Genomic DNA, 17815 nt, shown 5'->3' with positions numbered 1-17815 from the left:
CTCTCCCTCCCTCTCTCCTCCACCTCCTTTTTCCCCTTCTTTTCAATAGTTCTCAACATTCGGGTCTGGAGAGCCTGGTGTTCATCCACCCCTTTTGTTCTCTTCTACGCCAATTACTTCTTCTTCTTCTTCTACTTCTACTTCTTCCTACGCTTTGTTTTATCCTCCTTTCACCCCCCCGGATGTTTGACCCTTTACGATCTTCCTTTCTCCCGAGAATACAATTGCTTCTTACATGCATGGTATCCATCCCCCTTTGTCCTCAATATAAAACTACCCAACCCACTCACCGTCCCCGCTGAAAGTCTGTTGTATTTCAGGCATTCTCACACATACCCTTTTTTTTATTTGCATTGAAAAACAAACAAACAAAAGGCTGTTTTTAATGCTTAATCCATGTCCATAGTGCTATTAGGCAATAATGCAATGAAAAGGAAAAGAAAAACATATGCCTGGAGTTAATATCACTGCTACTACTACCTCTACCTAATGTACTGTACAAGCAAAAAAGCAACGAGGCCAAATAACTAACCAGCTAGGAATAATAAATTTGACCAACTCAGAGCTTCGTCCGGGCAACAACCTTAACTTTAACAAGAGCTCCATTATGCACTTGATAGTCCCTTCCAGCCTGCCATCCAAGCCAGTCCTTTAATGTCTTCTCGCCCCCGGAGCCAGGATGAATGCCGCCCCCGCTCCATCCGCCGTCTTCAGGCCTGATGTCTAGCCCCGGCGTATCTGATAGCCCAACAACCGGCCGCTGGTCGTACCCTGCTTCTTCGAGCTCGTCCATCGTAAGCAAGGGCGTAGCACAAGCATCCGTCCCGTCAAATATAGCCTCCCACTCACTGCGGGTCTTTTCCCGGAACCTCCGCGCAAACACAGCTCGCATGTACGGCCAGTTCTCCTTGTCCTGCCTGTCCATACTCGAGCCAAGAGGAAACACCTCTTCCTCTCTCAAGCCCAGCCCATCCAGCAGCGCAGTATAGAACTGTGGCTCTAAGGCTCCTACAGCAAAATATCTCCCTTTATCCTTGGTCTCGTATGTGTCGTAGTACGGACATCCGCCGTCAAGAACATTGCTGCCTCTGGGCCCATCCCACATTGGTGTCTGCCTCGCCAAGCGGGGGAATGTAGCCAGGTATGCTGACCCATCTACCATATTGGCATTGACGACTTGGCCTCTGCCCGTGGTCTGACGAGCAAGCAGCGCAAGTAATACTCCCTGGAAACATACCGCTCCGCCGCCAGCAAAGTCCCCGAGGATGTTCCCCGGTGCGTACGGCTTCTGTCCTTCCCGGCCTAGCAGAGATAGAGCCCCGGAAACTGCTATATAGTTTATATCGTGTCCTGCCATGTCCTTGTACTTCCCATCGCGACGAAACCCAGTCATGCGCGCAATGATAAGGCGGGGGTTATGCTTCAGTAGTACGGTTGTAGGACATAGCCCTAGCTTCTCCAGGACGCCAGGGCGGTAAGGGTCGATCAGGACGTCGGCTTTTGATAGCAAGGATAGCAGGACGGCCTTTGAAGCAGGGTTCTTGAGGTCGAGGCTGATGGATGTTTTGTGTCGGGTTAGTGCGTCAAATGTAGGTGGTGGGACGGGCTTTGACTGCGAATGGGCATTCGGATGCGGTCGATCGATTCTAACGACAGACGCGCCATAGTCGCTGAGCATGAGGCCAGCAAATGGGCCTTAAGTATGTTAATTAGGGGGGTGATTTAACTGTGGTAAAATGGCTTAACGATTGATAACCAACTGACCTGGTGCTAGACCAGCGAGTTCGACAACCCGTATACCCTGCAATGGGGGAGCAGAGCCCGCCATATTGCAACCCAATTTCTAGGTAATAGTATCCCAGGCAGGTAAAGGAGCCTCTAGTGGGATATAGTTGGAACAAACCTGGTTGTCTGTCTGCTCCGTGACTGACTGCCTGGCTCTCGCGATCTGATAACTGCACAGGAACCAGAGCTCGGGCCAACTCCCCACAGGAGCCGAGGTAAAAGTCACGTGTATACAGATGAAACGCAACGATTGATAAGATCTAGATCAAGATAAGGGAGATAAGGGAGATAACAATAACAACCAAATATCATAACCCAAAAAAAGTTTTGCATCAATAAAGGAAACACATTATTCATACACGCTATAAGTCCCAGAAAGATCTCAATAGATAGACAAGCACCAAAGACAAAAGCATATCCAGGCTAATGTTATCCAGTCGCAGGATGTCCCCGGATCAGCTAGCCGGCTCTCCCAAAAGGGTATTCCAAATCTCTCCAATCTCAATGTCCTGCACCTTTCTAGCATATTTATACTTGTACCCCTGTTTATCCCCGTTTTCATTTCTCTTCGATATGATGTTGTCTCCAACTTCCTGCTTCCCCCACATAGTCATTAATACCCTACCCAATTTGTCGTTGTCCCTAGTGAGCTCGTCGACACGGGCTTTCCAAACGTCTTCCCTCTCGCGCATGATTTCAACAATCTTGCCGTCGATTTTCTTCGCAGCAGAAGTGTTAGCCTTGATGATAGCTTCAAGTCTCTTTTGTGTCATATGGTGATGTGCTATTTCAGCTTCCATACGCGCCATGTCTTTCTCAAGCTTCTCTTTGGCTGCCTGTTCTGCCTTGAGCTCTGCCGTAAGCACACTTTCCCGGTTCTTAGAGGCAGCCAAACGGGCCTGGAGTTCACTGCTAGGGCCCTGAGTGTTGTTTCGATATTTGGCTAGCTGCTCAGAGTGGGATGATTTGAGCTTCGCTATCTGTGACTTGTGTGACTCTTCGGCCTCTGCTCGAAGTTTCTGCAAAGCTCCGAGCGCTTGATCATGCTCCTGGGTAGTCTCAGTTGCCCTCTTTTTGAGCTTTGCATTATCGCAGGTGAGGACGGCGATCCTCTCGAGTAGCTCGGTGTTTTCGTTCTTAACAGACTCAATTTTGGAAGAAGTTTCGGTGAGGCGGTCACGATAGAGTTCGGCCTTTCGAGCTTCGAGACGTGCTGCGCCATTGGCCTTCTTGAGTAGCTTCTGCAATTCCTTCTGTGCATCTTCAGATTCTTTCGAGCGCTGTTTCTGCTCTTCTAAAGACTTCTCACTCAGATGTTTCACATGTTCTCTCAAGAGAGCAACGATTTCAAAGAAAGGTTTTCCCAGCGCAGGGAGGGCCAGCTCCCCTGCAAATTTCTGAATTTCCCTTAGCCTTGCCAAACTCTCTGCGGCTTCTTCGGTCTTTTGAGATTCTGTTGATTCCAACTGCGCCTTTAAGTTTTGAACAGTCTTCTCCAGATCCTCCGAGGTCTTCTGGATCGAGTCTCGTTCCCTGGTGACGGATGTTAACTGATACTTCAGGCTGTACACTCCGCCAAGCTTCTTTTCACAGTCTTGTTTTGTCTGCTTCAATTCTGCACTTATTTCCTCGGAGTGGCGCTTATGAGCTGAACGAGCCTCTTCCAGCTTCTTCTCCGCATCTTTCAGTTGTTTAGTTTTGTCTTTCAAGTTACCCCTAAGGGTAGACTCTTTTGAAGTCAGGCTAGCAACGTCACTCCGCGCTTGTTCCAGCTCTGACTTGGTTTTTCGTAATTCATTAAGTTCCGCGTCAGTCAGCTTATTCATTTCGTCGCGCCTCTGCATCTGCTGTTTCAGTTCATCTATCTCCTTGCGCAAAGAGGTTTCTTCCGTCAGCTTCGCTTCCATCTCTCGGATACGTCTCGTTTTAGCTTCAAGATCCAATTCGAGTTGACAGATCTGCTGAGCAGCACACAATGTTTGGTCTCCCTGCTGGCTGTTTATCGTATCGTCCATCCTGGACAGGTCTCCTGTGGGAGTCGCCGGAGCTGATTTTCGAGCCGGGGTATAAATAACCGAGGTTTCCTTTACATCGCCTGTTTCGTTGATGTTTCTAGATGGGGTAGCCTGATGTTTTGATATCGATGTGTTTTGTAAAGTTTCGTTTACGTCTCTCCAGAGAAAGTGTGCAGGTGTGGAAGTTTCCAGAGTGTGCTCGAGGTGGGTATAGTCCGGCAATCCTGTGGCTCTCGTTTGTCCCTCTGGATCATTCCCATCATTTTGTTCATCCACTGCTTCTTTTTGATCTTCCCTACTGGCATCTGCCTTGACTTTGCTTCCTTCTCCCTTAACCTGCACCTGGGTTCGTTGCGTGTCCTCCAGGTCAGCGTTCTTCAGAAGCTCGACCATGTTTAGCGTAAAGTCCTCAGGACCCTCGATATCGGACGAAGGATTGTTGCCATCCTCCTGTATCTTGTGTTTCTTTTCACTATCATCCTTTCCAATACTAACTAGCTCACCGGGAAGTTTGTTGAGGTCAAACGTGTATTCGCTCAGGTCAACTTCCGAGTCACTGTTGTCGTTGTTTGTCATTTTCTTCGGAGACTCTCTGACGGGGATCCGACTCTTTCGAGAAATGTAAGGGCTTGTAGGATTGTGAGGGCTTTGAGGATTGGTGCTCGATATGCTCTTTCTCTTCGTTCTCAGGTATGGAAGCGATTTTCGACGTGGAATTGCGGACCCGGACGGGCTAGCGAAGAGCCTAGACTGACCAGGGGTGTCATGGGAGGTTGGACATGGTGACGAGAAGCGGTTTGCCATGGTTGGAGGCCTACCAAGAGTGCAATGCCGTCTGCTATGTCAGAGCAGTCCACCAACTCCCTTTCATGCTGTTTTCTTTCTCAAAGTTTTGCCGCCGCACCGGTCGCAGTGTTTACATATTTCTACTTCCGGTTAGTGTCAAAATCTCATCACGTGATGCATTACGCGCGCTCCAAGAAATATATTGATTTTTAAGTTGGGAACTTTTTGATATCACAAAACTCCAGCTTGTTCTTCATCCTTGGAGCACGCTGAAGGCCGCGTTATCCGAGTCAACGCCTGCCCAGGTACGCCTTGATTTTATGGGGAAGTGAGCCTCGACTACCCCGCACGCGCGTTCGACTCCAATTCATCTAGGTTTTATGAAATCATAACCACTCCTGCCTGGCCAATGGCTGGATCAACCCAAACCTTGGTGATGACGTCAATTGCGCAGCAGCTCTAGGTGGAATGAATAGATATATACCCTATGTCGGTATTGTACTGACTACTGTTCAGCCTTCAGTTGCCTAGCAACTGTTCATTGAGTGATCTATGTGCTATGTGTCGTTACTTCCTCTCTGTATCAAGATGCCGAGCGATTCTACCCCAAAATACCACCAAAAGGTGTATCCAAACTTTAGTTTGAAGGACAAAGTATACATTGTTACCGGGGGCGGCAGAGGTTTGGGCCTTGTGATTGCAGAGGCAATGACTGAGGCGGGAGCCGATGGTTTGTCCTTCTGCCTCTCCGTATTTCCTGTACTAACAGGTGTGATAGTTCATTGCTTTGATGTGTTGCCCAAGCCAGTTTCAGAGTTCTACGTTTCCCAGGAAATCGCGAACAACGATCACATTGGCTCGCTACATTACCATCATGTTGATGTCCGTGATTTGAAACATCTTGAGGAAGCGGTCGATAGAGTTGCGGGCCTATCGGGGAGAATTGACGGCCTTGTTGCTGCTGCAGGAATCCAGCAGCTCAAGGATGCCGTTGACTTCACCCTAGAAGACGTCACTAGAATGTTGGATGTGAACTATACCGGACTCTTCATGACGGTTCAGGCAGTCGCTCGGCATATGATTGAGTCAGGGACCCGAGGGTCGATAGTCCTAGTCGCTAGTATGAGCGGCTTTGTAGCGAACAAGGGACTTCATTCAGCCACATACAACTCTTCGAAGGCAGCAGTCGTCCAGCTTGGCCGCAATCTGGCAATGGAGTGGGGCCCGAAGGGTATTCGTGTGAATTCTCTCTGTCCTGGGCATATCATCACTCCTATGGTTGAGAAAAATTTCGAAGAAGTTCCGGAACTGAAGGAGATTTGGATAAAGGAAAGTATGCTAGGCCGTCTAGCTCGACCTGAAGAGTTTACCGGAGCGGTTGTTTTCATGTTGAGTGAGGCTAGCAGTTATATGACTGGCAGCTCGCTCATAATCGATGGTGGTCATACAGCTTGGTGAGCTGAAAGGCTTCGTTTAGTTTCTCTGTTGGTATGTCGAGGTATCCATCAGTTATGTTTCGGTGATTTTGAGCATATGGTGTATTAGCTTGTTAGCAGCCTAATTTCATAACCTTCTAAACTGTATTTGAGGGACGGTGTCTATATACTTATGTATGTATAGACGATTTGTATTGGAATATATAATTACTTTCAAACTATTGGCTTGCCTTGCTTACTTCCTTTATTTCTTCTATTGGTTTATTATTTATAGTAAACTCTAACGTCCTGTTCAACCAATGAATATTTTTTATATTCACCTCCGCAGCCGTCAGTGGTGAAAATTCACTGGTTGGTGGAGACGCTTTAGCCAATTAGCGCAATGGCATTGAATATCTAGCTTTGTAAAATAAAGCTGTCTCTTAATTCACGGTAAAAGTGGGGCCCTTTGTCGCCCAGTGATTGATGCCGTCACTCGGACGTCTATATAAACTCCAGGCCGTCTTCCGTTGGCCATTTTTCTTCCCTACTTTTTATCCCTTAGATTTAGACACGCCTTCCTCAAATCCCACTCTCCAAGGCTAGCATTAGTTAATTCTCCTGCTCCTCTGGTTACTGCGTCACAAAATACCATGTCTATTGGGCCGAGATGCTGACATGTCCGAACAATTCTCAACGTCAGCAGTTTCTTATGCTGGCCCTCTTCTTACCGCCGAAAGTGGCGTGGAGACAACACCTCGGGCTACAAAAAGAATAAAAAAGAGAGAAGGCTCTTCTGAGGATAACGGTGTCGCGATTCTAGGCGATAACGGGTTTAAAAATGAAGATTACCGTTGTGGTGGCCCAGGCCTTGTAAGGCTCCCTACACTCAACGAAATATTAAAACCCAATGAGCCACTCCATATACTATACCACGAGGAGCTGGTAGGTCCACTAAGACATATACTTGAAAAGTGGAATGTTGATTCCAAATTTATACATTTGGTAAGACGATATCATGCTAGAGACAGCCCTGACACATCGGCAGAGACCGTCGTTGTCTCTGCCAAAAAACATGAGCTTGATAGTTCTTGGCTTTATGCTTGCCAGGAGATCCGTCACCTTTTTCTACAGCATGGTCAGGTAAGATTGAAAATCGAAATCTCCGATGAAAGAGCTCTCGAACCCGTATTCTCACGATCAATCACGGCCACTGATCCATTTATACATAAATGGCAAGGTTTAAAGGGTCAGATATTGAATATTCTCAAAAGAAGTGAATGGACCCTTCTCTCTGCTCACCTTAGGGGTCCCCGAAATGGCAAGTTTGCACACACGGTGGTAATTTGTGTCAGGGAGGACTCACGGCAAAACTGGAATGATGTTCGAGATAGTATTGTTCATCATTTGGATACCAATGATCTGACTCATATTGCCGTGGAAATAATCCGTGACTCAATATTTTATTGCCCAGAGCAAGCAGCTATTCTCGATGAGCAGGACTGGGATAAGAAGGCCAAACTTGGCGGTAGCCTCGGAATGCGAGGAGAACCCACTTCATCATTCACTTTTGGAGGGTTTCTTGAGTTACAATTCCATCGCCACCACCAATGGAAAAGGTTTGGCGTGACAAATTTTCACCCTATAGCAAATGATCGTTGCCTTGATGATTGGAAAAGACACGGAATTATACCTGAGGACTCTAGGAATAACATTTCTATTGATCATCCAAGCCTTGGCGATCATAACATGTCTATGAAATATTATGAGGATAAGGCTGCAGACATTCAAACACAGAAGTATTATGAGATCCAGAGGCGCCTTGAAGACGAAAATCCATCTCTTTCCAGGACTCAAAAGGCCAACTTCAAATACGATACGGATCTTCTGAATAGGTATACCAAGACTATCGATCTCGCTAATGAGTTTCATCAGAAAGGAAACCAATATCTGGGAAGAGTATATGCAGCCTCAGGGCTTAGGATAACCGCAACGAACAGGATGCTAGACTGGGCTTTGATTGAAGTAGAACACAGGAGACTGTCGCACAATGAAATACCATCGGCGGAAGAAATTCCCAGGAGCCGCAGAGAGAGATACCGTCCAGACGGTACAGCCTTACAAGCAGCCACACATCTCGAAGCCGACATGCACCTGTGTAAAATCAGTCGTAGGACTGGTTTTACAGAAGGTCGACTCGGTGCTCTACATGTTGCTGATCTACAAAGTTGGTCAAAAAACCAGGATGGAAGCTGGACCAAGGTCCGTGGCTCACTTCATGAGATTTTTCCTGTTGCTCCCCGAGGGATATTTGGCGATCCTGGGGATTCTGGTGCTATCATAATGGATCGAAACGGATCATTTGTAGGACTTTATGTTGGGGGATGTATAGAAACTGGGACAAGTTATTTCATGGAAGCCAGCGATTTATTCCATGATATTAAAGATATCACTGGTGCGATGGATGTCAGGATTCCGCAAGACGACTCCTATTAGATATCAAACTAGGGAACATATTGCGATGTACCTGCTTCATTGTCTGGTTGGAGTTGTGTGGACAGGTCAACTTTCCCACAACTGTCCAGCAACTCGTGGAACTAGCGTTGAGTACATTCCACCAGTCCTGGCCCCCTACTCAATATCAGATTTAACAACGACTTAAGGAGCTGCAGGATGCCAAAACTCTGAACTTATTTTAGTCTCAGTTGTGGAAGGATAACTACGCGGAGCACACAAACCCTTATTTCAAGGCTGTTACTGCTTGGGGGTGTACCTACCTTAAGGCCACCACCTGCGAGGACAGAACTAAAGGTATCGCGGACCAGACTCCCCTCAACCTATCCCTTATCTTGGATGACTATACTGAGGCCCATATGCTGGAAAGGAGACAGTACGCTGCTTTTCGAGCTGATGGCCTGGATCTGGTTACTGAGGACGATCTAAGCCCACTGCAGCCTCGTCATGTATCCGCCTTAGACGAGCATCGAACCGGCTATTTCCGTCATTTTGGTGACCCGCCAAAAGATGGCTCCGTGAGGTTGATGCAGGATATAATAGCTCTAGATGGCGATAGTAAACTTCGCCAGCTCAGAAACCATCTGCCGCTCCGGTGGGGCGCGGCCGCAACTCTAAGCTTAATTCTGTAGTTGAGGCTGAAAACAAAACCAGTACTTATTCCGAAGGATAAAGAAAGTAGATACAGTTAAACGAAAAAAAAAAAAAAAAAGAAGTACTTCGTACAGATCAATCATCTACATCAAGGTCATGACGATGTATGGAAATAGCAGGACAAAACAAACTCATTCACACGTTACCATTCCCACCACCAGACTCATTTCGTCCCAGACAGTATCCTCCCTTCAATGGCATTAACTCGTAAAGCGTAAAGGCGCACAGTGCAGCTGTCAAATGTCTGAAAAGTTCATTGGTGGTCAGCGCTATAAACTAATATGTACTAAATATTGTCCGAGCACTTACGAGCGGCGCAGTAGTATGATCCCAGCTGGGTCAGTCGGCCGCAGCCAAATTGGAGACATCTAGACCCGCAGTCCGAGAGGTATCCACCGCTGCTGTAACCGCTGTGTAACCCGCTTGACGATAGGGAAGGTGGATAGAGCAACGTTTCGTAGTCACTGGAGTAGATCCGATTGGAGTCTAAGTTGGGCGTTGGGTAGGATTCACACCAAGATCTCAGATAGTTTGACGCGCTGAATTCGGGGATAGGGAGGTATTCTGTGTCTGGATCCAGGTACGGCTTGGAGTCCTCAAACTCCTCCCACAGGAGCCGTTCGGGGAATCTGATCTTGATATCTGAAGCATATGGCCACATATTGACTGGTAGAACAACAAAGACAATTCTTTTGACTGATGGAAAATAATGTATAAGTGTTAAATGAGTTACAGCGGTAAGAAGGGATTATTTTAGATTAGAAAGAAGGGCGGGGATATCTTCGTCTTATATAATTCATTTCGTATAACTTTTCTCGCTCATATCAATATTCTACTTAGCGCCTTAACTTTGCGGCGCAGCGGTTAACTTCTGTCCTGGGTGACATTGAGAAACGATATTTCAATGCACGGGATACAGCGAGAGGCCTATCACAAGTGCGAGAACAGGGCAAGGGAGATCCGGGCGTTTGGTTGGAGTCACAAACGATTTCCTGGATGCAGCCCGGTGGTAGAGTTGATTGGACACCGTTTGCCCATATATTCATCCCCCTTGTTCATGAACTAGCGCTGGATGAGGCTCTATAAATAGGATCTGAGGCGAATTCCGCGCTCGGGACATTGTCGATTATGCGAAAGTGTTCAAGCACACGGCACGGCTGTTGTATCGGTAGGCGCCGGAGACCTGTTTCGAGCATGAGATTACCTATTGGACATGGACGTCATGCCATAGTTTGGTGACAGGGCTGGCCTCTATTTTTATCGGGAGCCTGCAAGCCGGGCGCATAGGTGACGCTGGTCTAAATATGGACGACTGTCATCTGCTCAAAGAGCACAATGCATGAGCAATATTGACTCATTCTTGAATACTCGAAGGGTGATGGCTAGTTAGGCATCCATGTCCACGAAAGCTGAGTTGGGACTCGGAATCGTGATGGTGACGGCATCCACTGCGAAATAATAACGGCGTAGCATCCGCATGACCGAGAGATTCGACGGCTCGAGTCTTCCTATGTGATCCGCCGTGGGATGGAATCTAGGAATCTAGACCGTAGGCGCCTCCTTTGCGGCGCAGCCTGTCATGCGCTGTCAGTCTCGGCTTGATTTCGCTGCCTAGACCGACAACGGGCGGCGACAAGATGGCCAAGTTACTGGGTAGTCAATTAACTAGTCGCCGAGGCACGAGGGCCTTTCTGTAGAGAATGCAATGGACATGACGGCGAGATGTCTCTAAGATAGTGGCGTAACTGACTAACTAGTTAGTTAGGTAACTGCTGATAGCTGGTAGTTCGTCCGAAGTTGCCTGATCGTTAGTTATTGGAAGTCGCTGAGCGTTGAAGCGCCAGCTCGGGGGCCAACCACCATCCAGCCATATATTAATTAATAGTCAACTAGACAGCCACTCTTTAGTTGAATAACTAAGTTAGTTAACTCTTGTTGGCGAATCGCAACTCCACCCTTGCTGGCAGCGAGCTTGACGGCCCAAAGACCGCAGCGCAGCAACAAACAGAACGCAGCAGGCAGACCACCCGATAAGCAACAAGAGGCACCGAGAAGAAGTCAGAAGTATACCCAGATGCCGCCGATTCCACAAGCCCTGGGACGGCCGCGAGTGATATCCTATGTCCAGACGTACTTCCCGGATAATGGACCCTACGTCTCGCTGCTCCCGCTGTACACGAGCTCCAGCGGCATAACGCATATCATCCTGGCTGCATTCCACATCAACGAGGACGCAGAGAGTATCACTCTGAACGACGACTCTCCAGACCATACTCGCTACGGCCCCCTCTGGGAAGAAGTGCGGGTGCTCCAGGGCGCAGGAATCAAGGTGATGGGGATGCTTGGGGGCGCTGCAAAGGGGAGCTTCAGGCGGCTGGACGGGGATACATTCATGGAATACTACGCTCCTCTCCGTGAGCTGATCAGAGTTCGCCAGCTCGATGGCCTCGACCTGGACGTGGAGGAAGAGATGTCTCTCGAGGGGATCATCCGGCTCATCGACGCCCTCAAGTCAGACTTCGGCAACCGCTTTATAATTACCCTGGCCCCCGTTGCGTCGGCCACGGTACGGGGTCTACGGCATCTCTCTGGGTTCAGCTACTTTTCCCTGGAGGAGCAGAGAGGATCCAAGATATCCTGGTACAACACTCAGTTTTACAACGGCTGGGGCGGCATTCAGGACGTAACCGCCTACGAAACCATCATGTCGAACGGGTGGCCGAGCGAGAAGATCGTTGCCGGAGTCTTGACCAACCCTCGCAACGGCACTCAGGGCTACGTTCCCGTGGAGCTTCTGAATCTTGTTTTTGCGACGCTGTGTCAAAAGTACCCATCGTTCGGTGGCGTCTCCGGGTGGGAGTACTTCAACGCCCTTCCCGGAGGGGAGGAGAAGCCATGGCAATGGGCGGCTATCATGTCCTTTATCTTTGGAATGAAATATCTGTATGACACTGCCGTCGTTGGGGCTTTCTTGATGGCAGTGAATAATGGCCCGCATAGAAACTGATGACCACTTCTAGACGATCCCGAAGACCATGTAGATTCAGAGAACTGGAAGCAAAGGGAAAGGAAAAGGGGCCAAAAAAAGGAAGAAAAAAAAAAAGGAGAACTGTCTTAACGTACGATTCTCGGTGGAGTAGAAGTGCATATATAAAAAAACCCATGTTCAGCCTGAAACTGCGTTGTCTCTCTGTTTACGCCCTGACGTAATAACCAGTTAGTTAGCTTTTTGCCTGCTGCCTGCATATAATTTTTTCATCGAGCATGCAGAAACAAGAAACATTCATGATACAAGGACTCGACTGTTTGCCATTGAACACGCCCGGACAGCTCCGTCGAGCCGATAACTAGTCGCTGGTCGATGAGTTTGCAGACATGCGACGGTATCAGGAAGTGCTTGCAACCGTCTGCTCGACGCTCATCCGGTTCCTGGGTTACATCTTCCTGCGCTGGGTATCTCGCCCTCTCCCATCACCTCGATCGAGAGGACCATCCAAAGCTGACATTGAGCTCTAGATTCCCGCCCATCATGCGCCTCCGATTACCGTGTCGTCCCTGTGTATATATCTAAGCTTGATATGGGCGACGTCCTCGGGTTCGAGCTCGACGCGCGACCGGGAGGACCAGCGTGCAGCCGCATCCACGGCCAAAGAGTCGACCAAAGATACTCAAAGCCCTAGAAATGGCAGACAGGTGTCCGTGTTACGGTCACTGTTGACCGGCCTGCCATGTACCAGTTCGAAGCTAGTGACTTGGGTCACTGTCGGCGCCAATGTACTGCTCAACCTCTGCATACTCGATTTCGTCTTCCGGGGATCGCTATTGTACCCTACGAAGGACCTCTCGTTTGCTCGGGTTGGATACGTCTCGAAAAACAGCGCTAAGATTCTCATCCGAGAGCCCGACCCAGAAAACTTGCCATTGACGGTGTATCACCGGCTCAAACTCGATGCTCCAACGGATTCTTGGACGCTGACCGAAACGATAGACACCCTAAATGATACAACGGACTACACGTTCCCGGTAGTAATAGACGGCCTTGAACCTGAAATGGTGTATGAGTACCTGCTATCCAACAACATATCCGGAGAGTTCACCACCGCCCCAGGACCAACCTCCCTAAGGTCAATGCATCTCAACTTCTGGACGACAAGCTGTATCAAGGCGAATTTTCCGTACAATCCATTCTCCCACCCATTCAGGATTTACGGAATCGAAATGCTTTCCCAAGTGTACTCTAAGCTGGATGACCTGGCCATACCTTCGTTCATGCTTTTCCTGGGAGACTTCATCTACATCGATGTGCCTCTGCAGTTCGGCTCTGCCATCAAGCATTACAGAGACGAATACCAAAAGGTCTACGCATCTCCAAGCTGGCACACGGGTAAGAATCCCGCCATAAACCTTCCCTGGATCCACATGCTTGATGACCACGAGATCCAGAATGATTGGCACGACGGCAATGTCACTGAGCCATACCCTGCCGCCATTGAGCCTTACCACCACTACCATGTGAGCGTTAACCCTCCAAAGGCAAAGTCCCCTCACGCATCTCAGGAGAACACGACATATTTCTCCTTCACTCGGGGACCTGCGTCATTCTTCATCCTGGACTCAAGAACATACCGTTCCCCTCCTGGACTGGATAACTCAACTATGCTCGGATACGCGCAACTTCAATCCCTACTAGATTACATCTCCTGCCCTGAACCCGCACCGGTGAAATGGAAGATAATCAGTAGCAGCGTGCCATTTACCAAGAACTGGCACATAGGGACATCCGATACTTGGGGAGGATATTTGAAGGAACGTCAAATTCTCCTGGAGGCCATGTGGCGAGCTGAACGTACTCTCGGTACTAGAATCGTCCTTCTTAGCGGTGACAGACACGAATTTGCTGCCACGAAATTCCCCAACCCTGCTACAAAGCAGACTGACTCCTCATCTTCATCCCTTTCCAAAGGCGAAGGTCAGGGTATATATGAATTCTGCGCCGGCCCCTTGAACCAGTTCTACCTTCCCAGCAGTTCCTACTACCAGACTGATGATGAGGATGTAACCATCAAGTATATTCCAAACGGCAACTTCAAGTTCGGCGCCGTGGGTATTGACATTCATCCAGATGGAGGGTCTGACCTAACATATACATTATACGTGAACTCTGAAGCTGTATGGCAATACAAGCTCTCAATGCCTTCAGATATAAAAGCAGGGGAAGCGGAGTTCCCTGACGGTGAGGAGGTGTTTGACTTGGTTAGCCGTCCAAAGGGGAAACTAGACATGGGAGTTCTTATGTTTTGGCGAGGACTATACTGGCTAAATTCACAGGTCAGCAATCTTGTAGAGGGGGTGAATGGGTTAATTCTGAAAAAGGAAAGGCTAGATGAGTAAAATTGGCGTTATAGTCATGGCATGGCTTTAAAATACTTGTTGTATCAACTGTTTATGTTTCATCTCATTCGTGCTACGCTCTTTGGCTTTAAGCTAGGTATCAACCTCGGCCATTAAAACGAAGGAAAAGGAGGATATTGAACAAAAACGTGAGAGCTCGGAGGAGGCATTTTTGAGGCTGTCCTGTACTCCAAAACGCCATTTTTCTATGGTACCTTTCCCTTCAGCCATAAAATGCAGTGAAATAATCATCAATATATAATGGTTCAAAAAAGGGGGGATCATCGGCCTCGTCTGCTGCTGCCTCCGCGGCCACCGCCCATTCCACCCATACCTCCCATAAGGCCACTCATCTGGCTCATCATGCTCTGTAAATCCATACCCCCTAGACCAGGCATTCCTCCACCGCCTGCACCGCCTCCTTGGAGCATTTGCATCATTTGCTGCATGTCTCCCATTCCGGGCATATTAGGCATTCCAGCGCCGCCCATGGCAGCCATCCTCTTCTGCATAGCTGCCATCTGCTGCTCCTTGTTGCCGCCCTTCAGCATATTCTGAGCACGTTGCATCTGCTTCTTCTGTCCTCCCACCTTCTTGGCCATGCCAGCCATCATCTTGTGTTGAGAAAGAAGGTCTTCAACTTCTCTGACTGTCGTTCCGCTTCCACAGGCAAGACGGACGACCCGTGTAGGTTGGTCGACGAAGACCTTACCGTCTCCGTCTAGCTCTGAGGCAGTCATACTGTCGAAGATATAGATCATGCGTCTGAGCTTAAGCGAGCCGTCTTCGTCGTCAAGACCAGATGTTATATTTGATAGACCAGGTATCATACTGGAAATCTTTGACAGGGGCCCCATTTTCATAATTGATGTGATGTTCTCTCGGAAATCCCGTAGAGTGAAGATTCCCTCCGAGATGTGTTTATATGTCTCCTTTGCGCCAGCCGAGTCCTTCGTTACCGCTTGAACATGCTCTACCAAACTTGCCATATCGCCCATTCCAAGCAGCTTTTGGACGAATGGCCGTGGTGCAAATCTTTCCAGGTCGAGCATATGTTCACCGGTTCCCAAGAATATAATAGGCGTCCGGGTTGCAGCGACAGCGGAAATGGCACCACCGCCTGCAGCGTGCCCGTCTGTCTTTGTAATGATGATTGCTCCAAAGTCTGCTGCCGACTTGAAGGCTGCTGATTGCGTCTCTGCGGCCTGACCAATTGTACTATCCAGTACCATGATAGTCTGGTCTGGTTTTATAGCAGATTGAATCTGGGTCATTTCTGCAAACAGGTCTTCCTCCTGCCGATGTCTTCCACTGGTATCAACTATGATGATATCAAACCGCTCTTTCTTGAACTTCGCCACACCCTCTGATGACACCACAACAGGATCCGTCTGTGTCAAGCTACCGTAATATGGAATCTTCGCCTTCGTAGCATTTTGCTTGAGCTGATCAAAGGCACCGGCTCGCAATGTATCGGCACAAACAAGGGCTGCCTTAAACCCCTTAGTCTGGTAGTGCCTCGCTAGCTTTGTACATGTGGTTGTCTTTCCAGCACCTTGCAGACCAACCATCATAATGACATTTGATTTACCCTTTTTCGGCTTGAAAGGCTCAGCATGTGGATCGACAAGCGCAACCAGTTGATCAAAAACGGCCTTCTGAATTAGACGTTTCTTGTTGACCGCTGGGGGTATGGAGGGGAGCTGAACGGCAGCTTTTATAGATTTGCGCAGCTGCTGAACTAACCGAACGTTTACGTCGGCAGATAGAAGCGCTGCACATATCTCTTTAATCATAGCATCTAGCGCCTAGAAAGGGGGTCAGTATGAAGAAGTAAAGGGAACGGTGGCCGTTGTGTCTGGAAGCTACCTTTTCATCAACTGCATTTGACCGGGTCAAATCGCTGACGGCGGCGTTTATACGTCGCCCCAAGTCTTGGAGAACCATCTCTTATGTGATATTCGGTCAACAGCCTCTGACAGTAAACAGACGAGCTTCAAATGTTGTTATCCTCGTCTTGCTTCCTCTCGATGTGTGTGCTCAAACACAAAAAGGCGATAAGGCATGGGGCCGTTCACGTGACCGCGATTTTGCCTAATCTTTTTGGTTACCAGATAAAAAAAAATGTTGAAAGTTGAAGATATCAAAAAGAAAAAAAGCAAGAAGAAACACAGCGCAGAACAAGATGGCGCAGCCTTCGATGAAGAAGAGAAAGGTGGACGAGGGAATGAGGGGAAAGACGTCACGGCCGAAGAAGAAGTTCAGAAAGCAGGAATACTACAGCAGCAGTTCTGAGGACGAAGAAAACGGAGGAGCTCCAACCGACTTTGCAGCAGTGAACCTCAATGATTCAGACAGCGACGCTGAGAAGTCCATACAAAGCGATGTTTCATTAGAGAATGATGAGCCGGACCTACAAGTGGAAGATCAAGAGGAATTGGCTGCAACGGGAGAGTCAGATGGCGATGATGATGATGATGAGGACTCAGATGCATCTTCAGTCACTTCGTCTCAGGCTGGATCAAAAAGCACAACAAGCCGAAAACATGTCTCCAAACGAAATGATCCGACTGCCTTTTCCACGTCCATATCGAAGATTTTGTCTACAAAACTTCCCACATCTGCTCGGGCGGACCCATTGCTGTCGCGAAGTAAAGCTGCAGCTCAGACAAGTGCAGATATAGCAAACGAAAGGCTTGAGCACCGCGCCAGGGCAAAATTACGAGCGGAAAAGAAGGAGGAGCTAGACCGGGGCCGTGTGAGGGACGTACTGGGCGTTGACAGGGGTGAAGCTGGAGAGACAGCAGAATTTGAGAAGAAGCTGCGCAAAGTAGCACAGAGGGGTGTTGTTAAACTGTTCAATGCTGTGAGAGCAGCACAGGTACGGGGTGAAGAAGTTGCCAGGGAAGAAAGGAGGAAGCGCCTGACAGTTGGAATGAATGAGCGAGAAAAGGCTGTCAACGAGGTCAGCAAGCAAGGCTTTTTGGACCTAATAAACGGCATTGGTTCGAAACCTATTGAAGAAGCTTGATTGTTATGTTAATTGATATCCGAAGAGGAAGAAAAGCGTGAGCTGATATAGGAGTTCTGGTTATGTGGGTGTTTCTGACATGATATACACTATACACGGGTCATCCTCTCCAAATCGGGGAGTACTTTTTGCGGGTCTATAAGGCTATTGTACAAATTATCAAACATGTTAACCGCACGAATCATATAGACTGACTGTGCGATTATATCCAGAGGAAATATCAA

At 48.4% G+C, this 17815-nt stretch overlaps 8 protein-coding genes across 8 annotated transcripts; 5 read left to right on the top strand and 3 right to left on the bottom strand.

Moving 5' to 3' along the window:
* Positions 1-559: 559 nt before the first annotated feature.
* Positions 560-1678, bottom strand: TRV_06775 (CAIB/BAIF family enzyme; the record flags this gene model as incomplete). Its single annotated transcript, XM_003019180.1, has 1 exon — positions 560-1678. The coding sequence occupies one exon, from the start codon at positions 1676-1678 to the stop codon at positions 560-562; it is 1119 nt and encodes a 372-aa protein (XP_003019226.1).
* A 562-nt stretch (positions 1679-2240) lies between these two features.
* Positions 2241-4604, bottom strand: TRV_06774 (spindle pole body associated protein SnaD, putative; the record flags this gene model as incomplete). The annotated part of the gene is made up of 1 exon (XM_003019179.1): positions 2241-4604. One exon carries the CDS (start codon positions 4602-4604, stop codon positions 2241-2243), a length of 2364 nt encoding a protein of 787 aa, XP_003019225.1.
* Positions 4605-5174: 570 nt separating this feature from the next.
* Positions 5175-6044, top strand: TRV_06773 (oxidoreductase, short chain dehydrogenase/reductase family superfamily; the record flags this gene model as incomplete). Its single annotated transcript, XM_003019178.1, has 1 exon — positions 5175-6044. The coding sequence occupies one exon, from the start codon at positions 5175-5177 to the stop codon at positions 6042-6044; it is 870 nt and encodes a 289-aa protein (XP_003019224.1).
* Positions 6045-6679: 635 nt separating this feature from the next.
* Positions 6680-8497, top strand: TRV_06772 (uncharacterized protein; the record flags this gene model as incomplete). Its single annotated transcript, XM_003019177.1, has 1 exon — positions 6680-8497. One exon carries the CDS (start codon positions 6680-6682, stop codon positions 8495-8497), a length of 1818 nt encoding a protein of 605 aa, XP_003019223.1.
* A 2746-nt stretch (positions 8498-11243) lies between these two features.
* TRV_06771 (uncharacterized protein) lies at positions 11244-12176 on the top strand (the record flags this gene model as incomplete). Its single annotated transcript, XM_003019176.1, has 1 exon — positions 11244-12176. The coding sequence occupies one exon, from the start codon at positions 11244-11246 to the stop codon at positions 12174-12176; it is 933 nt and encodes a 310-aa protein (XP_003019222.1).
* A 1043-nt stretch (positions 12177-13219) lies between these two features.
* TRV_06770 (uncharacterized protein) lies at positions 13220-14560 on the top strand (the record flags this gene model as incomplete). The annotated part of the gene is made up of 1 exon (XM_003019175.1): positions 13220-14560. One exon carries the CDS (start codon positions 13220-13222, stop codon positions 14558-14560), a length of 1341 nt encoding a protein of 446 aa, XP_003019221.1.
* A 281-nt stretch (positions 14561-14841) lies between these two features.
* On the bottom strand, positions 14842-16356 carry TRV_06769 (uncharacterized protein; the record flags this gene model as incomplete). The annotated part of the gene is made up of 1 exon (XM_003019174.1): positions 14842-16356. The coding sequence occupies one exon, from the start codon at positions 16354-16356 to the stop codon at positions 14842-14844; it is 1515 nt and encodes a 504-aa protein (XP_003019220.1).
* A 389-nt stretch (positions 16357-16745) lies between these two features.
* On the top strand, positions 16746-17591 carry TRV_06768 (uncharacterized protein; the record flags this gene model as incomplete). The annotated part of the gene is made up of 1 exon (XM_003019173.1): positions 16746-17591. The coding sequence occupies one exon, from the start codon at positions 16746-16748 to the stop codon at positions 17589-17591; it is 846 nt and encodes a 281-aa protein (XP_003019219.1).
* Positions 17592-17815: the final 224 nt, after the last annotated feature.

The sequence above is a fragment of the Trichophyton verrucosum genome (genome assembly GCF_000151505.1).
Source record: "Trichophyton verrucosum HKI 0517 chromosome Unknown contig00810_1.f1.exp, whole genome shotgun sequence".
Lineage (NCBI taxonomy): Eukaryota > Fungi > Ascomycota > Eurotiomycetes > Onygenales > Arthrodermataceae > Trichophyton > Trichophyton verrucosum.
Note: the sequence above shows the minus strand (reverse complement) of the source record. Positions and strands in the feature narration are given on the sequence as shown.